At 40.6% G+C, this 23689-nt stretch overlaps 1 protein-coding gene and 1 non-coding gene across 2 annotated transcripts in view; both read right to left on the bottom strand.

Moving 5' to 3' along the window:
- Window positions 1-23689, bottom strand: part of LOC124607512 (serine/threonine-protein kinase 19-like) — a 45398-nt gene that overhangs the window by 13706 nt on the left and 8003 nt on the right. The window contains exons 2-3 of the mRNA XM_047139903.1: window positions 15306-15532; window positions 1465-1621 (exon numbers count right to left, since the gene is read on the bottom strand). Coding sequence (XP_046995859.1) covers window positions 1465-1621; window positions 15306-15532 — 384 coding nt within the window. The remainder of the gene's footprint in view (window positions 1-1464; window positions 1622-15305; window positions 15533-23689) is intronic.
- On the bottom strand, window positions 20155-20229 carry Trnal-caa. Its single transcript has one exon. It is a non-coding gene; the product is annotated as a tRNA-Leu (tRNA).

Here is a 23689-nt window from a genome sequence, read left to right as displayed (position 1 = left end):
CGATATAATTTGTAAAGTCTGTTACCGTCCTAATCAAATTAGGTAAAGAAATTATACAACAAACTGACAAAAAATTGGGTTTGTTGATAGAACACATCTAGAGGCATCAAGAAACTGTCAGTTTGGTAATGGAGGGTAAAAATTGTACAAGGAGATTGTTTGGTTGGTTGATTTGAGGGAGGGGACCAAACAGTGAGGTCATCAGTCACATCAGATTATGGAAGGATGGGGAAGGAAGTTGGCCATGCCCTTTCAAAAGAATCTCATACCGGTTTTTGCCTGAAGCAGTTTAGAGAAATCGCAGAAAACTTAAATCAGGATGGCCAGATGCTGGTTTGAACCATGTCATCCTGAAAGCAAGTCCATTGTGCTGAGCCTGTGTGGAAAGAGACCAAGTATCAAATACAGTATGGAACTTCCAATACATGCAAGTTGCAGCATTTATGCACAGAATAAGAAGTTAGCTCAGGGAGCACAATAGGATAGTGCGAAGGTCTGCATGAAACCAGTCTTTGGACCAAGACCACAAAAAACAACAACATAACACTGGCATCCGAAATCACTGAAGAGTAACATACTACTCAAACACGTATAGGTGTATCTGGTTGGAACTAGCGCTACTGGACTGCAGAATACACACAAGTAGATGCCTGTTCAGAACTTTTTGCGATATTAGCTGTATGTATAGGAGTTATACTTCTTTTTATAAAGAATAAGGATAACAAGTTTGACATTTTCAAACAATGGAAAATCCAAGATGGTATGTAACATCTCGGCATCTCCGCTATATGGCGAGTAGCAACTTTTCTTCTCATAAGACTAATGCTTTTACGTTCCTTGTGAATCAAGTGGCTAAGGCAAAGACAAAAGTTGTAGTTTAACATATCAACTTCATTAGAAAGGGAACACCACCTAAGTCAGATTACAACTCAGACAGAAACTGACTGTCCTGATAAAGAAACTATCAGCCAATCAGCATGTAAGGAAACCACAGAAAATTTGAATCAGAATGGCTTAACCAAAATATGAATTCCACTTCACACACTGTGATTAAGCCACCATCTCCCGTTTTAAATTAAGTTCCGTTGTGCCTAATGTTATTCGCTGAACTATACACAGAGCTCATGGTGATAAAATCTGTGGAGGCTTTGAGCTAACACTACCAACAGACCCTAGCATTTGCCAGACCAAATGTGATTCAGTTCTCACCATTTACCACCACCTACGAGATGTGCAAATTTATGGTCAAAATGAGAACTGACCTCCTCCCACCTTTAAGTTCTTTGCTGCTTTTATTGAAAACTGGAAGAATAAAAGTAATTAGAGAGAAGTGTAAGCTCAGCAGAAATACATACATAAATGCATTGCTGTGTCATTGATAAAATAACAGTGTGTATGTTTTGTTTTGATATGATGGTTTGTTAGTAATTTCTAAATTAGGAATAAATAATACTATTTTCTCACAGGCTGTAGAATTTCACTGAACTTGCTCCTCTTTATTGTTGCTAGGACAGCTTTCCTCCCCTTCAAGTAAGTTTTCATGAAATCTCCAGCATTTGGAAAAGAGAACCAAAAACTCGAAGCTGATCTTAATGTTAGCAGACCACATCCAAACAAAAATCTGTAAAAAATTCAAACTATGTAAAAGGCACAATTTCTTCACTTAGTGTTTCCTATTGTATTATTAATTTAGAAATAAAACAACAGAAAGTCCAGCATGGAATAATATCAATATGAATAGGATAAATTGCTACTCACCATATAAAGGTGGCTCGAGTTGCAGACATGCAGTTTTCATTGTGCATATCTGTGACTAAAAGCCTCTTCTATATGGTGACTAGCACTCTATCTTTTTCATATCATCGTTAATTTAGATATAATATTTATAAGGAATATTTTCACCAAAATTTAACCACTATTAAATACACACAAACAATAAAGACCGGTTAGCAAGCAGCAGCAGCAGTAGTAATTATAAAGTAATTAGCTTTAATCCTTTGCACTCCAGACACAGGGCATCTCAGCGCACTCTTATTTGAATTGCGGCCAGCCAGGTGGCGAGCACACCACAGAGAATTGCGCGAGTCATTTCGTGAAACCAGTGAGGCCACTAACCAACAATTAGGGTACGCATCAAAAAGTGCACTCTTAGATATATTTACATAAGCATTACAGTACAAAACTCTTCATTGTATGATAGTTTTTAAGCTCTTCTCAGTGGACTTTCCATTTTCATTTCACTTGAACTGTTTACAAATGAAGCACCATTATCACCAAAATCATTGTCACTGTCATTTTCACTTAGACATCTCTCTAAATCTCTACAATCTCTTCCTCAGAAAGGACTGTGCGCAGAGAATTAACCATTTCGCACCTACTAACTTGAACATAATAATTACAACCTCTCTCTCAACACAACTGCTACAGTTTGACACCAAGTTAACTCGGGCTTCTCTAGATGACAGTACTGAAGAGCATAGTACAGTCAGATTCAAGAACGAAGCATGTGAGAACTACAAAAAATTAGGTCAAATGACACTCAAAATCAGAGGGGAAAACAAAATTCGCAATGCTGAGTGCCACTTGCCATTGGAGTGCTAGGAATTAACAGGAGATTCCTGGAAAGTGCTGGAGGAAATCAGAGGAGACACAGGAGGGAAGGATGAAATGTCATATATTGCAAGGATAACTTATTTTTAGTTAATGCAAAATGTTAACAATCCAACATACAAATGAAGCACCGAGTTGGCAATTGGCACATAAACAAAACAGATATAATAGCTAGCTTTTGGACAAATCCATTTTCAATCGGGTAGTTGAGCTGCAGTGCCTGCACAATGTACTTAATGTGGACAATGTGGTGTAGCTTTGCTCCAGTAAGCCTAAACAAGAATTCATCCAACAGCTAGCAACATTCTCAGTGTGGTTCATGTGCCAATTGACATTTCAACACCTCAGCTATATGGTGGGTTGTTACCTTTACTCCTGTTATTTACTGTTTATTATTTTTATGTTCGTTTATACATTTTCTTCCAATCTGCCTTTCCATCCCATTTCACTCACTTTCCTGGCAATTTTCTCTAATTACTGATTAGTCTTATGTGCTCTGAATATTTCCTATTTTACAACAAGAATGAATCTCAGATTCCAAAAGACAATGATTTTTAGGTTACGCGTATCGACCAATTTCTGGAGCTACTTAGTAAGGCCCATATTTGTTCCTTTCATACAGTCCACGACAGAATTAAAGGGTCACTTTTTGAAACCATTCATTTTCTCCACATGTGCCAGAGAAGTTTGAAATTTGGTTCGAAGTTGCCAACAACCTTCCTTTTAATGGTGCAAAAGCACAGTTCTCTGTGACATCACAGACTTGGTGAAGCTTCAAAAAGCAAGGTGTATATACATGAATAAGAGAAAGGCCTGAGCTGAGACATTCATATGAGGTGTAAAATGGGTAATAATGATGTATTAGCACCAAATTTCACCATAATTATGTCCAATGTCACTGTCCATATGGCAAACCATGGGAAGATCACCGCTTCCCGCCACCTCCTCCCCTTAACCACACCTCATCCTTTCTATTGACACTTCTGCAATGGAAGACAGAACCGTGATGGCCAGTGTTGAAATAATGCAGCCTTCTTATGGTTAGCTGAGGAAAACATCTGAAACACTGTCACTCAGACTCATTGCAGAAAGGCCTCAGGGGATGGCGCGTAAAAGGTGTCAATAAAACCATCCCTTCCCTTGGGGCATTGATTTACACACATTTTGTGACTGAAAACAAGTTTGCAGTGCAATGTGCTACAGACCATATTTATTGACAACCTTTGACACTGTTGTCACCCCCCAATGATTCAACCCTTCTCTAAGGACACCATAGGGCTACAACCCCGTTAATGTGATCTGAACCCTTTGGAGTGTAGTGTTACCATAATTTTTGCTCTGGTATACAGGGTGGAACCACTATGGACAATTCAAATCCAATCAAGGAAATTTGAATGTGATCTGCAGCAGCGAAGAGTGTTTATGCTGTTGCAACCCTCTTATGGTGTCATCAAGGAGGGGGAGGGGAGGGCATTGACATTCGCATGAATAAAACAGCAAAGGGTCCCTCTAAGACTCCCCCAACTCGGCAACATCCCGCAGTGTCATCCACACATCTTTCTTGAGTGCTTTAAAAATGTACCTTTATGGAGACAACCCTCGACCAATTCCTAAGCACTTGTGGACAGGCAACTCCTTAGACACTGCTCATATTCAGCACATCTGCAAGCACACACAAGAGCAACAGTGTAGCACAACTCAGCTGAAGGGTGTCACTGGTTTATTTGCTCACAGGTGCCTAGAAATCAATCAAGGCTTGTCTCTGTACAAGTATATTTTTAAAGTACTCAGCAAAGGTGCAGTTGGCACCGAGGGTGTTGCCAAATTGGGGGAGGGCGGTGGGGGTCTTATGAGGCACTGTTTACTGTTTTCTTCATGCAACTGTCAAAGTCGCAACCTGCCCCTCCCCCTCTCAATCATGCCATAGAACAGCGTGAAACAGGAGGGCTGAAGAAACAAACGACCTTTGCTGCTTCGGATAACCTTCAAATTTCACTGAATGGTTCTGAATGGCCCTAGTGTTTCCATCCTGTATACCAGAGCAGAAATTGTGGTCATGCTACACTCCAAAGGGATCAGATTAGGTCCAAAGAAGTTGCAGCCCCACAATGTCCTTAGAGAAGGTTTAATCATTTGGATGGTGTCGGAGGTCGTCAAGAATGTCAGTCTGTTTCATACTGCACTACAAACTGTTGTTTTTGACAGCAAAATGTGTGTAAGATGATGATGATAATGATGATGATGATGATGATGATGATAGTGTTGGTGGTGGTGATTTGAGGTGAGGGGCACTCGACATCATGGCCATCAGCACCCTGATGAAAAGTCATGGGTGGGGTGAAGGCTGTCCCCACATGCGGAGCTGTTTATAATGCATTAAAGTCTGCCTCCCTGTCCGACAAATTTAGGGATGAGGCCTGACAGTTCACAAAATTTTCCCACCCTTGTAAAACTGGAATCAGTATCTGCAAGGATGGTGGGTAAATCTCCATCGAGACTGAAGGGCTGTCCTAATACCAGTATATATGACATATAGCCACAATATGCTGAACTGAAAGTGGCACACCACAAACTTCAAAGAGTGGTGGATCCTCCCACTGGAGGAGGAAGCCTTGTGTTAAAGGACTATGCTTGATGCGCAATCTGGTAAGCAGAACCTCCTTCCAGCAGTGATGCTGACATGAAGTCCGAAATGCCTTTGTGGTCGATTTGAGCAAACATATTTTGTTGTCTGTCACCTTCAACCATTCAGTCTCCCACTGACGCATGATGCGTCTGTCAGAAAATGAGATGATGGCATGCAGTGGGATGAGACACTGATAGACAGCACCATGCCAACATACTTCCTTAGTGGCTTAGTTGGCCATGTGGTAGGCCTGTATCCCGGTGAAAGATCACCTCCTTGCCATGGTGTTGGAGCTGCTGTAAGAAGTCATGGATAAGCTGAATCAGCGGGTCTACTGGATACATTCAGTTAAGTGCTTGCAGTGCACTAAGAGAGTCAGAACAGACAAGAAATCTTGTACGGTGATGTCTGTGAACCCTCTCCAGTGCCATCAGAATGCCATATAATTCCACATCATAATTTGTAAATTGTTCTGGGAGTCGCACTTTAAAAACCCTATCAGGGAAAACACCAAAACAACTGAGGACATCCTCTTGCTGGGACCCACCTGTATAAACAATGGTAAAACTCCAGTATGTACAGAAAATGAACAACAACAAAGTTGTAAAAACAAAATCTGGAGTACAAGTTTTGGGTCTCTGAAGACGCCAAGGTGGCAATGCGTTCCATACCTGGTTGTGTAGTTTGATGCCTGATAGATCCAGATCCTTAAGACCGTCTGTAGCATGTATCCCAAATGGGTGGGTCACATGGGGCCGATTCCTGAACAGTCGTTAAAAGGTGGATTAGACCACTGAACTAAATATCAAGGAGTGATATGACGCTGAGATTTTCAATGCCTGTCGAGCCAAAAGGATATGTTGCCGAATCCAGAGTAGTGGTTCACCAGCCGATGCACACAGATTCTGAATTGGGCTGGTCCAAAAGGATTCACTCAATATCCAAATGCGTTCATGGTGGATAGCATCTAGCATCTTGAGGTAGGAAGGAAAGGCTCATCCATTGACCAGGCTGCCAAAAAAATTGATCAATCAAATGTCCTTTAATACTGCAGGAGCTGGGACTTGTCAGCTCCCCGTGGTTTTTCTGTTTAGGCATTTCAAAATATTCAATGACTGGAAGGTTCATAGGTCTTTCAGGTGTGGAAGCCAGGTTAATTTTGAGTCAAATAATAAACCCAAAAAGTGCACAGTGTCTTGAAAACATAAAATGTTGTCCCTCATTGTGAGCACTGGATGGTTAAAACTTCAACGAGCACGGTTAAAATTGACAAATGTAATCTTCTTGGGTGAGAACTGAAAACCAGTTGTCCTGGCCCAGGTTTCCAGCCTCCTAATGGTCAACTGTAGCTGCCTCACCATTGTTATAAGATCAGAGGAAGAGTACAAGATTGCAAAGTCATCCACAAACAGAGAGCTTTTGACAGGGCTCCTCACTGCGGAGGAAATGCCATTGATAGCAATGGCAAACAATGTGACACTGAGGACACTAGCTTGGGGGACCCAGTTCTCTAGAACACAGCAGTATGGCATGGCATCGCCAACACGATATTGAAAATGCCAGTCCTCGAGAAAGGATTGGATAAGAAGAGGCAGATGTCCACGTAGTCCCCATTCATGAAGTTGGCGAAGGATGTTGTACCTCCAAGTAGTGTCATATGCTTTTTTGGGGTCAAAGAACACAAAAACCAAATGGTTTTGGGATAAGATGGACTCCTGTATTGCCGTCTCCAGTAGAAATAAGTTGTGAAGGGTAGAATGGTAGTGCCTGAAATCACACTGGGAGTGGTTCAGGTGACCTCAGAATTCAAGCAACCAGACAAGGCGGCGGTTGACCATACGTTCAAGAATCTTACCCATTGGTAACGGCTACACTCCAGTAACTGTTAGGGGCGCTATGGTCCTTGCCTGGTTTCCAGAATGGAATTAATATTGCATCCTTCCAAGTTGTGGGGTGCTGTCCACCAGATCTGACAAACCAGAGAGGAGCTGTCCTTTCGTTTCAGGGCACAGATGACAAAGCATGGCATAATGGATCTTATCAGATCCTGGAGCAAAGTCTCTGGCTACAGACAAAGCCGATTCCAGTTCCCACATGGAGAATGGAAGGATGTAGACTTCCTCATTATGAAGAAGAAATTGAGCTCCCTCATCTCTGTAGTCCTATGGAACACCTGAAAAGCAGGAGGTTGTCTGGATGACAAGAAGTCTCCAGTTAAAACCTCAGCCATGTCTTCTGGCATGTCCACCAAGATCCCATTACTTGACAAGACTGTAATGGGATGTGTACTAACCTTGCCTGCAACCCGTCTTATTGATTCTCAATCTTGTGCAATGAAAGTGGACCAATTAATCGAAGTCATGAATTTCCTCCAGGAAGCCCTCTTCCATTCTTTTATCACTCGCCTCCCATGTGCTCATGCAGATCTGAAGGCTTGAAGATTTTCTGTAGTTGGGCAGTGTTTGAAGTTCCACACAGCTCTTCGTCTGGCCCTGATTGCCAATTGACAGTTCGTCATTCCACCAAGGTACAGGCCTTCATCTGAGGTGGTTACTCGACTGGGGGATGGACTCCACGGCAGCCTGTTGTATCTCACAAGTGATATGGGCAACCATCTCCTGAGCACAAACCTTTTGTTCACAAATAGCCTGTTGACTGTACTGCAACCAGTTTGCCCTTTGTATCATATATCTGCATGGTCTCCTGTCAGCTACCATCCTAGTAGGCAAACGGATCCGCACTGAGAAGTGGTCACTAGATGTAAATCTGCAGCTACTTCCCACTGAAGTGAGTCTGCAATAGTTGGGGAACAAAAACAAAGGTCAACAGCTGAAAGAGACCATGTAGCTGTGGAAAAGTTATCACCTGACCTGCGTTCACAAGGCAGATATTCTCAGAATGGACGAGTGTCTCAATCATCCGGCACCTGGAGCAGGTGGTAGCCGACCCCATTGCACTGTGCTTTAAGGTCCCCCACAAGAAGGAATGGGCATGGGATTGCCTGGAAGAGTTCTGCCAGAGTATCTGCACCCAAAGCATCGTTAGGGGAAAGGTACAAAGAACACGCTGTGATTTTAAAGGGTTCAAGAACTTTCACGGCAATTGCTTGCATGGTCGTGGTAAGAGGAGTCACATCTGTCATCAATGAAAACAACTCCACCTTTAGCCCTGTCTCCAGTAGTATAGTCCTTCCTGTATGGGTGGTAACCCCGTAATGCAAGTGTGTCGATGACTTTAAGATATGTTTCTTGTACGCAGATGCAGAACAGTTTCTCCTGAACTAGAAGCTGTAATTCTTCCAAATGTGAGCAACATCCATTCAAATTCCACTGCAACACAGATGGCCCTGTGGAAACCATTGTTTAGCGATGGTTGTTCTGTTCTTTCTCCCTCGGAGATGGTGATTTACCGGGGAGGTCAGGGGGAACATTGGCCAGTTCCTTGCTCTCTGGTTCCTGCAATTGGAAGCCCATATCCTCAAGAGCATTGTTCCCATCAGAGAGGGAGAGAGCTCGCTGATCTGAAGATTTAACTACCACTTTCTTGGACTTGGAGCTACTTTTCGAAAGATGTTACCTTTACTGGTGGGAGGAGGTGGTTACCTGGGTTGTGGGGATGGATTAGTTGATTTCTAATGATGGGTAGTGGTATGTGGCTTAGGTTGTAAGCCCATTACTGATGTCTTTTGAGTGACTTCAGTTTCAACTGGAGTGTTTCTCCCATAGGTACACCGACAAGTGCATGTGCTCGTACCTGAATCTGTGGTCTGAGTTTGAGTTGAGGCATCACACTTAGCGATTGGAATCTTAAGGGCTGATGCAAAAGAAAGTAGCAAAAACCGATGGTTGGATAGCTTTGAAAGATTTTTTAGCTTCACCATAGGGTACATGTCTCTTGACTTTCAACTCCTGGATTTTGTTGTAAACCTCACAACTTCTGCTCCACACTGAGTGATCCCTGGAGCAGTTTACACATTTTGGAGGAAGTGTACAAGAATAGCATGAGCCGACCCCCCACAATTGTAACATGTAGCCCTCCCATTACATCCCATAGTGGTATGGCCAAATCTTTGACATTTGTAGCATCACACTGGGTTATGAACAAACAGGCGAACCTTAAGACGGATATAGCCTACAAGGATATGATCAGGTAATTCCGGAGTTTCCAGAATGAGATTTTCACTCTGCAGCGGAGTGTGCGCTGATATGAAACTTCCTGGTAGATTAAAACTGTGTGCCCGACCGAGACTCAAACTCGGGACCTTTGCCTTTCCGGAGTACTAAACATTAGAATAAATGTTGCTGATTTTTCCAATTTGCCATTGACACTCCTCATATACTTGTGCACTTTCACGATGCCCATATTTTTCCATTCTTCACGTAACTCCATGGGGTCCACCTGCATTAGTTTGGAGCAGGTAACCACACCCTTATTGAAGTTAAGGGTGTTATGTGACTCAGACTCGACTGGGTAGTCAAATAAGGCCTTACATCCCAGCAGCTTAGATATTTGGGGTGAATTAGCAGTTTCAACTAGAAGTGTTCCATTACACAGTCGTTTGACACTTTTTAAGAGACCCAGCAATACCTTCCAATGCCTTGTGAATATAGAAAGGGGATACCTTCTTAGAAGTTCATCCAGTTTGCTTGATTACAATGAAAGTGTTATGGCACACTAATGCCCTGTTACTATGATTCTGAGACTTCTTTTTGGGAGAACTGACCAAGCGAGTTCTCTTTGATGAGCATATGTAGGTACTACCTGACAGTACACCCAGCCTGTCAGGAGTAGTAGTTTGATGAGACCATTCCACAGGGATCCCATGAGACGATAGGGAAACAACCATTTACCCAGGCAGAGCCCTACATGACTGAGCAAGCTTCACACAACTGGGGGCGGCAGGTGCCCCAGAGGTTGCCCACTAGAGACTGTTTTACCTCAACAACCATTCACATCATCAGCATGTAGCGCACCTTAAGATTTTTTTTTAAATTTTTTTTTAATATCGAGGTGTGTATCTTCCTAGCAGTCCAGGCGGTGAAGTCAAGACTCCCTTTCTCCAAAACACACAACATTCCACTGCTGCCCAGAGCTTATGGTGGCAGAGTGCTGATGGTCCCCAGCTCAGGAACCCACGGGGTCGCCAAGCCCAGAGTCAGCAAACAAATGCTGAGCCCCTAAGGGGAACAAACCAAGAGAAGAGGTCCTTTCATTGACCCTCTTTTATCTCACCTCCTGAGGCCTTTCCACCTCTATTCTGAGAGGTGGTATAGCTAAAACGTTTTTCTTGTCCACCCATAAGAAAAGTGGGCAATTTCAACGCTGGGTGTTGCGGTTCTGACCTCCATCATAAAGGCATCACGAGAAGGGGTGAGATGTGGGTGGGGGGGCTGTGATGGCCTTCCCATGGTGCTTTGGCCAAAATTGTGGTTAAATTTGATGCCAATATGACATCTTTAACCCACTTCACATGAACTTCTGAGTTGTGGTCTTCTTTTGCATGTGGCAACACCTACCCATTCGAAGATTTGCTGAGCTGGATGGTTACATTCCAGGGTACCATGCTTTTGCATTATAATGGAGGAAGGCTGTAGCCACTTTTGAGCCACATTTCAAATTTGTGCACTGCAGTGGAGGAAAATGACTGGGTTTCAAAAATGTGACCCTTTAATTTTTTCCACAGTATATATTTAACTGAAATTAACTTTTATGATGTAAACTTTGTTTCATGAGATTCTGTAAACAATTCTCCCTTAGACCTTAAACAATAATAATTATTGGAAGGTAGCACATCTATCACAGACACTGGAATTTGTAGTGATATATTACAGAAAATTAATCTGAAAAAATTACATTGCTGTCGTACACTATCATTGACTGACTAATATGCGACAAAACATCAAAAAGTATAACTTTCCAATAACAATAATAATAAAATTTAACCACACAATTCTAGCCCCCCCCCCCACACACACACAGACAGACAGACAGAGAGAGAAAGAGAACTGAGGTACTGGCACAGCTCCAACAAACATATTCAATACCACAGACAAATGAGTAAGGGACAAGTATGGCAATGTGGTTTCTGCTTGGTAAAACCACTTGCACATTTGAAATAACTGTAAATTGGTGCACCAGACAATAATCTAAGAGAAATACTGGGCTAACTGAAGTTGCTAGATGGAATCGGTATCATAGCTACCAGTAGGGCCACACAATCCCTTCAGACCTCAGTGTGGAAGCCAGACAAAATGTGTTCCACATAACAGGAAAAAAGGTGTCTCCAGGCAAACCGAAGCTAAACTGCATGGGGAAGTAAACCTGAAGAACAAATCCTGGTTCAGCTGACAGGGAGCTGATCAACACACTTTTACAAACAGTAACTGCAAATACCAAAATGACACAATACTACAATGAAAAGAAGCAGGGCAGATGATTGGAAGGAGACCTAGCAAGAAAAAGGACAGATTACAGGATAACAAAATATGGAAAGAAAAAAAGAAAAAGTATAAAGCAGATGTTTCTATAGGAACATGGGACACTAGTCTTTGTGCAGTCTGGATGCCTTAAAAATATTGCTGGATAAACTAAAGAAACTTAAGACTGGAATTATAGCCCTCCAAGAAATATGCTGCACTGAGAATGGAAGCCACAGATATGAGAAGCAATCTTATTTTATAATGGCTCCACGGAAGTACATGAATTGGACTTCCACTTGTTTTACAAGTGGAAGTCTAAAACTGTCAGTTTTAAGGATCAAGGGGGATTTTTTGATTACAGTATAATTATTGCTCAGGTTCAGAAAAAAATCTATTCTATGAACTTCCTGAAAGAATATATTACTACCCAACCCTGATAAAATAGTAGCTGGACATTTCATTGCCCATGTGGAGGGAGAACAGATATTCAGACCAACAACCGGCCCACACAGTTAACACACAACAATGATAACAGAATCAGATTAATTTCAATTGCAGCATCTCATAATATGTTTGTTGTTTTCATACAGTTCCCACATAAAAACATCCACAAAGAGACAGGGAAATCCCCTGATGCAACATAGTGAACCACATAGACAATATGTTGATAGATACTACACAGATCAGACCAGCTTGATATGTGAGAAGATTCAGGAGCCCAAAAATTGACTCAGATCACTATCTGGTATGGGCCAGCATTAAAACAAGTATATCTAATACACCAAAAGTATTTGCAACAAACCATGCGCAGCTGCCCTAAGGCACCTGAAATTAAGAAATGACACCAAGAAGTACTAACAGAGGCACTGAAGGGAGAAAAGGAGCACAACAGTATTCAAGAAATGTGGGAAATGATTAAGATGGTAATTGAAGCTGCAGAACATGAAGCACTGGGAATAGAATTTAGACACATGAGAAACCCATGGTTCGATGCTGAATGAAAGGCAGAAACTAAAGAATAGAATAAGGCATACAAGAAGACATTACAAAGCAACTGTATGGGAAGAATAAAGCAAGATTATGAAGAGAAAAGGAGAACTGAAGTAGATTTCACCAAGAAAAGAAAAGAGAATGACTGACAGTGTTAAATGGTGTGGCTATGGCTTCAGAATGAAACTCTAATAGTAGCCTAGCCAAGGGTGAAAGTGGTTTCATCATATGCTAAGAGAAAGGATCTGTTAACAATGGCTCAAGTACTGATGACACAAGGAGTTCCTATGAACTGAACAAGCAGCAGCAAATGGAAGGAATCTGGTCCCTCCAATAGTTGGAAAAGTAAGAACTTCGTTCAAATGACCAAATAACAAGGTAGCTGGAACAGCTGCAATCCCTGCAGAATTACTAAAACAGGGTAGTCAGAAACTGGAACAGTTCCTCTTAAAAATACTGATGTTGATCTGAGAAGTGAAGGGAGGTATTACGTGCACTCTCTACAATAACGGAGATCAAATGGAGTGTGCAAACTATTGATGAATAACACTCCTAAACATGGAGTATAATGTACTCACTAAGCCCATTTTACTGCCTCCGCCTGATCATCCAGACAGAAACATTCCTATACCAACATGGATTTTTCCCAGGAAAGCAAATGGTGGAGCAGTTTCTTTCACCTTGAGAGAAATCTTACAAAAAAAAACAACTGAATCTGGAATTGGTACACACCACCTATTTGTTGACTTTAAAGATGCATATGACAGTGTGGATAAGAATAAATTATATACTGCCCTGAGAGAAATGGGAATATCTGAGAAGCTGTTGAAAATGTTGAGGATGACAATAAGCACTCCAAATAGCAGATTCAGGGTTCTATGAGAATTAGCAGAGCCACTGGATATTCACTATGATGTAACACCAAGGAAAGGTCATAGTGGGTTCCTTTCTTTTTAACGCAGCACTGGAACATATAATACAAGATGCTAACTTGCTGGCCAGGGAGACAATCATCCACAAAACAGTGCATATATTAGTCTACACTACTAATACAAACTTAGTCAGAAGATTTCAGATGGTAATGCCAGAAACATTTATTGTGTTAAACAGGCTGCTAAAGACATGGAACTGACAATGAGTTAAAGACTAAATTTACAGCTTGCAAATGAGTAGACACAGGAAACATGCTGAAGTCAATAGCTTTATCTGGTTGTGAATCTGAGAATGTCAAGGAGTTTAAACGCATGAAATTGGCCATTACCTACTATGATACCTCCTCCAAAATTAAACAGCTAGAGGCAGCCAATAGAGCTTATTTTGCTCTAATATAACTATTTTCTTCAAGGCTCTTATTTTGCACCACTAAATCTCTATAAACTCCTCATAAGAATAATGCTCACATAGGCCTCAGAAACTTGGCTGCTAACAGTATGGGATAGCAACGAACACGTTTGAGAGGTACTCTGCAGAATAATTGACTCCAGCTGCAAAGGAGATAAGTGGAAAAGACAATATAAGAATGCACTTTATACCATGCGTAATGAGCCATGTATCAAAAAAGCAGTCAAGTCAAACAATGGAAAATCCAGGATAGAATGACAATTTTATGAAAGGATAGATAGCTACTCATCATATAGTGGAGACACTGAGTTGCAGAAAGGCACAACAGAATGACTGCCGGTCTGGTCTCGGAAGCCAGAGACAATGGTCATGTGTGTACGAATTGTGTTTGTGTGAATGTGTGTGTACATGCTCTTTAATTCAGAAGAACACATTTTGGCTGATAGCTTACTTTTTATTGTGTCTGTCTGTGATTCAACGTCTCTGCTATATGGTGATTGACAATATTATGAAGAGGATGTATTGCTAAACAGCAAAGTCCACATGAATGCAGAGGGCAAGGCAAGTGGTACTGATGGTTGATACAGAAGTAGCAGAGAAGATACTAACTGGAAATCCCAGAGGGCAAAGGGGGAACAGCAATGCAAAAACAAGGTGGACAGAGTTGACAGCATACAGAGAATGGAATACAGAAATCTGAAAGCACTAGCATGCGACATACCTGATGGAAATTCATCTGAGAGGCGAAGGTCCACAACATATTGTAGAGACATGGAACAATAGGAATATGCCTCAAACTGGATTTCAAAATGCCATTTTTCTAATTCAAGAATCAGTGGATACAAAATTTAAAGACACCATACCGCCAACTGATATTTTCTGCAACATATCAAAAGCATTTGATTGTGCAGTTTGTGGTTTTCTCGTAAAGAAGATCAAAAAGTATGGTTTGAGAGTTGTTGCTCATAACTGACTTTTTCCACACTGAACTAAAAGAATGCTATGACACATTAATAACCTCTATCAATCAAAGATTGGAAAAAAACACTTTTTTAACCACAGGTTCAAAATTCATTTCACCCAATTACATTTTGACTTTCCTAATTAATTCCTGACTAGAGTAGTTTCCTCCAGCTCTTTCCTCTTTTTCCAAATGATCCCTGATCCCGAAAGCTAGTATTTTTATCTGCTATAATTTCAAAATGTAACTAGACTTTGTAAAGATAGACAAAGAAAAATAAGAGTCTCATGAAAAACATAAGTTTCAGCATCTACACACATATGGATGTTTATTTGCTTTCTGTATCACGCTTACCAACCTTATATCATGCTCTGAAAGAGTGAACTTTTTTTGAAGTACACTCTTATCAATGCTCACATCATCAATTTCCGGTAAAACATCATTCAAAAAACGTGTGATTATTGGTTTTTCAGCACACCATTTCAACACGTGTTTCTTCAGATCTTCAGTAAAAATTGCCACAAGTGCAGACTCCTCACCACCAAGTTTGAAAATTCGAATTTTTCCTTTGCTTTGTAAAACACTCTGTAAAGACAAATGTGAAAGCCAATAATGAAGTAAATAGCTTTTGACTTTGAATGATATGCATTATCTTAATGTGTAAATATATGGGAGGCCAGAATGTAGTAAAAGTATTTTGCCAAATAATGATGCTTCATCTCAAATTATTTATTATCTAACTGATATTCAACAGTTGCCCATAATCAAGGAATAAAAAGTGTTATTTACATTCATATGATTTAATGAAATAGTCTGAATCACACATAAGAACTACAGAGAATAGGATACAGAAATTGGAAAGCACTGGCACGGGACTGGTGATGGGCTAACTCTGAATAACGGTTGAATAATAAGTTTGTTTAAGCACTGCTGTGAAGTGTTTCCTTGGAAGTAAGGTGTAGTTTAGGGTACCATACACCCATTTGCCAAAGTTCTGTATGCAACAGTTACAACACCCATTAAAGTGAACATCCTTTATTTTGATTGGTTTCAAATACTGCACTTAAGTGTATTCATTTAAGTAATCTCAAAATACTGATCACACACTTTTCTTTGGCCTTTCTGCGATTGGTGGAAGTTGGATGAGTGTGCTATTCTGGATCGTTTACACTCGTTATGAACCTTAGTTATGTAACAGTTCAGTGCACCATAACAATAAGCAACCATTGTGAATATAGTGTTGATCTGTGCGTGAAGTGGTGCACAGTGATTGATAATACTATTTGCAGAAAAGAGCGAAGAGGCTCTACCTGGTCCTTCTAGCATTTCACCACCATCTTTCGTGCCACTTCTGTGACGCATTAATCCATTACATATTTGTTTCTTTTATACAATATAAGCTGGCTGCTCTCGGAGGAGAAGAGGGAGCTTGTTTCAGCAGCCAATGTGCTGCGAGTTGATCACAAGCTTCTGCTCCCAGCGTCCTCCACTCAGAGGCACAAGTAAAAGTGTGCAACCAGTATGGCCCTTTTTCATTATCTGTAACTAACATATTTAGTTAATGTAAATTAGCTCTCAATCCTAGGAAGCATTACAAAAGTGGCGGTGACAAATTGTCAGCCACACCATACATAGTTAATATTTAATTAGATGGTGTAGCATAGTCTGTTGTATTCAAAAATATGGTTTTCTTCATGGTGGCAAAGAGAAATTAGACTGTGGAATGGAAGAAATTATGGAACAGAGTAGCAGGCAAATAAAAAAATAACTTTTTTTCTGTTTTGACATTTGCCACAAGTATCTAATTTTCAGTGGCTAATACGACTTGTATTATGTGAACGTACAACAACAAACACAGTTGTAAGCATAAAATATGCCTGTCACCCAAATCCACATCTGAGAAACGTCAAGTCAGTCTGACATATTTATTAACTGGGGAATAGAAGTTGGTGTGCTAATGCAGCTCCAAGATGAAGTCACCACATCCTGCACACTACCATACAGTGTTAAATTTATCTGAAAAATTTAAAAACACACATTTACCAAAGTCCAAAAAATGTTACACTTTGCAAAGAAACTCCAAGCCAGCGGCACATGTACAGAATATGCTAGGTAAGCACCATTGCCTACAATAATATGTGAAAAAATTACAGATGGTGTGTTAGGGTGCTGCCTGTACATAGAAACAATAAATTTTTATTACATATATCAGACTTTCCACAAGTGATGGATGGGACATTTGGAGTTAAGGAAATCGAAATACAATGTTTAATTTAAATCCTTTATTTCTTTAGCCAGAACTCAAACATTTGTTATTTGATAGACAAGATTAATGGGCAATTTCAGTAAGTCACCATTATTTTTGTCTGCAGTTTTGACTAATAGTTCTGGATTAACACCATAAAAATTAAACAGAGTGAAAAATTTAATGTTGAATTTAACTTAATGTCAATAATGTACTTTGGACACTTGAGAAAACTACAAATTGTCCCATCCATCACAAGTAGCATGTGCCACCCATCCCAGTGTTTATGTATGAAAAAACATTTTGAATTAAAACATAACTTGCAGAATTCAGTAGATCTTGAGCATGACTCAATGAAATGGAAGTCTTTCTCTACTATCAAAAACCAGTGCATGATTTTAGTGACAGATGGGAGAGTTGTTATTGTAAAAAAATAAATTAATGAAGAAGAACTTGGCAATGCCTACTAGTTTCCACATTTTCTGGTTATGCTGCTGAAAACATGCTAAATAATGAACTGTTTGTCAATAACTGTGGGCAATCATTGAAACAATGAACTGTTTGTCAATAATGGTGTAAAATCATTGCCAACTTGATAACCTACTGTTTACCACTACCATTCACAAGCGAAATTTCTCTAAGATGGTGGTGATAAACGAAAGGGAAAGAAGAGTTGCAGAATGTTTCTGTTCTATACATGTAATTTCAGAGCCTTCGGATTTTATTGAAACTAGTCACTGTCATGACTTTCACATTTTTAACGTCCACTCATAGGCTCATGCCTGGTATAATATATGGTGTATCAGTACTAGAACATTGTTAAATGACTTATGATGAATGGGAGTAACAAAGATATTTTGTGGGTAATTAAACTTAGATACAAGGTACATAATGAAGCAATTTATGGCATGCTGTGACCTTGACACACTGCATTTGGGTAGGTCCCAAATAGTGATTTTTGACAGTTCGAAATTTTCAAAATCCAAAAAGTCAGTGTGTGCATGCAATTAACACAACCAAATTTGTTTTATGATTTCAGCCTTATCACCTCTCTACACACACCAAATATTGTTTCAGTACTATCATTTACACACGAGAAAAAAAAATATTGGAAACGTGCAAAAATGAGATAACTTGTGTAGTTGTTTCTTAATGTATTACTTCCGAATCATGAACCATTGCAACACGTTATTGCTTTCTCCTACAAGGGAGAGGTGTTACCTTTCAAATGAGACCAATCTTTTGGCTGTATCTGATTTAGTACAAGTGCTAGGAGGTCACACATGGTGGCACGTTTTTTTGAAAGAAACAGCCAAAATTGTAACCTTGAGAGGAGCTAGCAGCCCCACAGGGGTTTCACATTTCAATACCTGAGATATGAACTTACTTTAGTGCAGGTATTAATTGTGCCAATTTCATTAAAATCTGTAACCATGATGCAATCTCCATATGATTATTTCCAATGGAATGACCCAGTTGAGTACTGGACAAATACTTGCTCCAGTCTTTTACCCTTGAGGCATATTTTTTATAGCACCAATTTTCTCAGAAGAGTAGCAAATACCTTAAGTTTAATTGTCGTAATCTTTAAGTTATATGTAGACCTCAAGAGATGTCACTTTTACACTTTTGCAGGCCATCTTCACTTTCTTGAATGATTACTCAATCATCAGCATGAAATAAGTTGTTCACATCTTGCTTATTTCCTACTTTGCTTCCCAATAGAGCAGTGTCCTCTTTCCAGGTTATTAACTGCACAAGCATTCTTTCTTAACAGGACTTTTTAATTTCCACTGTCTATACCTTTAAAAATAAATTCATAAAACTTTGTCAGCATGACCAGGAAGGATTCAGGATTCACACTCATAGCAGTGGAAGTTCAAAAACATAACAAAATAATTTTTTTTACATGTGAAATTTCGTCATTTTTTCACTTACTATTGACTGCATTTGTTGCTAAAGGTACACTTCTATTCATAAGTAAGAGAGATTCGTTGATGAATTTTGCACAACATACAAACCATACTTACAGGTGTATGAAACTAGAATTTTTCATACCTATTAAAAACTGTGGTAAAAATTGAGATAATTAACTATGAAATTTGAATTTTTCCTGAAACTGAAGTTTAAAATGTAACAGCTCATTCATTTTTTTCATAATTTAAATAAAGTATAGAGTTTCATACACCTGTACGTACGGTTTGTATGCTGTGCAAAATTCACCAAAAAATCTCTTCACATAGTGAGTACAGAAAGAGTGAGTCCTTAAATATGTGTGTGTGTGTGTGTGTGTGTGTGTGTGTGTTTTCAAGCACCTATAAGTACAATTTCTTTGGCTTCTCCAACTCTGTCACATGTGTTAAACAAACTTTGAGCATTTATGCTGCCTTTCTCTGTATGTTCATTGTCCCATCTAAGTCATTTCTGGTACAGCACCCACAAACTTCAACTATCTTCTAGGATGGGCCACACGAGTGCTTTGTAAGTAATCCTCCTTTGTACACCGATTGCATTTCCCTAGTATTCTACCAACGAACTGAAATCTGTCACCTGCATTACATACGACTGAACTACGTGAATGTCTCATTTCATATCCTTACAAAGTGTTACACCCATTTATTTGTGCGAGTTGATCTATTTCAGTCGAGACTAAATGATATTGTAGTCATACAATAGTACATTTTTCATTTTGTGGAGTGAACAATTTTACATTTCGGAACAGTTAAAGCAAGCTGCAAATACTTGCACCACTGTGAAATCTTGTAAGAATATTTATGCATCTTCTTTCAGACAGGACTTTGTTATAGATAACTGCATCATCTGTACAAAACCTGAGGTTATTATTCACATCATCTGCTAGGTCATTAATATACAATATGAGCAGCAAATATCTGAACACACTACCCGGGGGCACACCTGAAGCCACTTCTCAATCTGAAACTTCCTGGCAGATTAAAACTGTGTGCCCGACCGAGACTCGAACTCGGGACCTTTGCCTTTTGCGGGCAAGTGCTCTACCAACTGAGCTACCGAAGCACGACTCACGCCCGGTACTCACAGCTTTACTTCTGCCAGTATCTCGTCTCCTACCTTCCAAACTTTACAGAAGCTCTCCTGCGAACCTTGCAGAACTGGCACTCCTGAAAGAAAGGATATAACGGAGACATGGCTTAGCCACAGCCTGGGGGATGTTTCCAGAATGAGATTTTCACTCTGCAGCGGAGTGTGCGCTGATATGAAACTTCCTGGCAGATTAAAACTGTGTGCCCGACCGAGACTCGAACTCGGGACCTTTCCGTTTCGCGGGCAAGTGCTCTACCAACTGAGCTACCGAAGCACGACTCACGCCCGGTATTCACAGCTTTACTTCTGCCAGTATCTCGTCTCCTACCTGCCAAACTTTACAGAAGCTCTCCTGCGAACCTTGCAGCTGTGAGTACCGGGCGTGAGTCATGCTTCGGTAGCTCAGTTGGTAGAGCACTTGCCCGCGAAAGGCAAAGGTCCCGAGTTCGAGTCTCGGTCGGGCACACAGTTTTAATCTGCCAGGAAGTTTCATATCAGCGCACACTCCGCTGCAGAGTGAAAATCTCATTCTGGACTTCTCAATCTGTCAAAATCTCTCCGTCCAAATTAACATGATGTTTCCTCTCTACCAATAAATCCTCATTCCAATCACAAATTTCGCTTTCTATTCGACACATATTCCACAAGTGCAAAAACTGTTGAGTTTTGTGGCCATTCGGGATGATATTCTGAACCATATTGAAGAAACGAAGATTTAACCTTTAATTTCCCATGGACAATGTAGTCACTTTCATTGAATCTCAGCCTTAGGTAAAAGGAGGACAAGGAAGGAAATCAGCCATGCAACATTCACATTCATTGATTTAGGGAAATGAAGGACTACTTTAATGTGGATGGGCTGATAAGAGATTCCAGCCCTACTTCTCCCCATTGTACGCCCAGTGTGCTAACCATAAACTTGTCTAGTTCAAATCTCTTCTTCGTGAGTTGATTAGAATAATGCATCATCATCATCTTAAAAGTTGTCATTGTCATAAGAAGAAAGTTGGATGCATCCAGTCTGCAACAAAGTGCTCATTTGTTCCTCTACAAGTAACAATTCCAGAATGTAAAGGGAACATTATCATAATTACTGAGGCTTGATTAATTTTTGAAAACAACAGAGAAAAAAATTTATATTTAAGAGACATGGGAATGCAAAAGAAACAGTAGAGGAGTTGGTAAGCAGTTTTGCAAGCTGCTCCTTTTATGTCATTAACTAGGAACAAAAATAACCAAGACTAATTGGACAGTGGGTAGATTCTTTTCATGACGGCATCATGACTGAATAAAATCATTTGTTTCCAAGTAACATAAATAAAATTTAAATTCTCAGTTATGGCTCACTTGCATCCAGAAAACAGAGGATTTGTTAAGACTTAAAGGATGAATGTTCAGACAGCTGAAACTGCCAAACTATGACTCAGGTAAACACAGCTGGTTAAACTGATTACGAAAATATGATCCAGTCAGTGTAACACACACTTAAACATCCAACCCAGTAAACTGGATCAGAGTCTGAACAGCACACTACTGCTCTATTATAAGCATACAAAACTAACAAAATATGGCCCAATGTAATAGATAATTCACAAGTACGATGTTCCGATGGGTCCTTGTATATGTATGCCAAAGGGCTAGGACATTTTCTTATTGACACTGAAACAACTTTGTTCCACTGTTGTATATGTATGCCAAAGGGCTGGGGCATTTTCTTATTGACATAAACCACTTCATTCCATCGTTGTGACAGGAGGAACATCTGCCACTGTAGACTTTTTGATGACTTGGAAAAATGACAAACCAAATTACGGTGGCTGACTCAGTTATAGTACATGTCACTTTGGAAGGTACCTTTATGCAGAGAGGAAAAGCAATTACAATGGGGAAACATGGAGGGGCTAAATGTGAACATGTGGCAGTGGACACTTTCTATGATATTAGACATTAAAATTGTTGCTGCACACAAGAACAAATAAAGCTGTATTATTACTACTACAGAGTGATCATGTGACTGGAGGAGATGGGTTATCACTGTCCAGCAGAGATCATGGCACGGTGCCCTGAGAAAGCCTAAATCTCTTTTGCTGCTGGCAGTAGTTGCAGGAGGTGTGCTTCAGACCTGGGCCATCTTCTGACATGACGTGCATTGTGACAAGTTTGACTCTTCATTACAAAACTATTTTTATATTGACTTTAAAATTTTAGAAATTTTCAGTGAAAATATGAGCAACCAAACTGAGCCAGAGCAGTCTATGAAATGATAACCGACTTGAAAATATGCAGTTTGCCACCACAGCTTTCAACCCCAGTGGATGTCTGGTGTATACGGTATTGTGGTTGGTTGATTGGTTGGTTTAAAGCAGGGGTGGGTAGGGGGAGGGGGGGATGGGGGGGAGGGGGAGGGGTAGGGACCAAACTGCGAGGTCATCAGTCCCTTGTTCTCGATAAATTAATTACACAAGGGAAAGAAGCAAAAAAAGGAGACGTGCAGCACAATGACAGGAGAATGGAAGAACCAGAAGAACAACAGAAGGACAGCCAACACTACTAAGGACAAAACAGGCAAAGAAAACCAGAGAGAAACATGAAACAGGTAGAAGCGTTAAAAACAATAGAGCAGATGACCGTGGCTGGCCAACCACGAGAATAAAAAGGAAAAGCCAGCCACTCTGCGACATGTTAAAACATCCAAACTAAAAGCATTAGAGTGGAGAACACAAAGGGACAAAGGACATGCGCGAAAACTTATACAGAACGATAAAACCCACCGACACATACGAAATGTAAAACTAAATTAGCCGATGAGGCGTTGTCAGCTAAAATTAATGGCAATGAGTCCCGCAACTGAAGAGTCTGCCACAGGGCAGCCAAAGAAGGACAGCTTACGCAGATATGGGCCAATGTCAGCCGGGCGCCGCACCAACACTGAGGTGGGTCATCACGGTGCAGGAGGTAACCTTGTGTCACCCAAGTGTGGCCAATGCGGAGCCGACAGAGAACCACAGAGTCTCTGCAAGAGGCCCACGTGGAGGTCTTCCACACATTTGTAGTCTCCTTAATGGCACACAGTTTGTTGTGCATACTGAGGTTATGCCACTCTGTCTCCCAATGCTGCAAAACCTTGTGGCATAGTACTGAATGCAGGTCAATTGCAGAGAAGCTGATCTCCATAAGCAGTTTCTGCATAGCCTGTTTGGCCAGCCTCTCAGCAAGTTCGTTGCCTGGGATTCCGATGTGACTTGGCGTCCAGACAAACACCACTGAACGACTGGACCGTTCCAGGGCATGGATGGACTTCTGGATGGTCGCTACCAAAGAATGACGAGGGTAGCACTGGTCGATAGCTTGTAAGTTGCTCAAGGAGTCAGTACACAGAAGAAATGACTCCCCAGGGCATGAACAGATGTGCTCAAGAACACGAGATATGCCCA

Source organism: Schistocerca americana, chromosome 3 (genome assembly GCF_021461395.2).
Source record: "Schistocerca americana isolate TAMUIC-IGC-003095 chromosome 3, iqSchAmer2.1, whole genome shotgun sequence".
NCBI classification, from domain to species: Eukaryota; Metazoa; Arthropoda; class Insecta; order Orthoptera; family Acrididae; genus Schistocerca; species Schistocerca americana.
The sequence above is the reverse complement of the archived record's forward strand: the minus strand, read 5'-3'. Positions and strand labels throughout refer to the sequence as shown.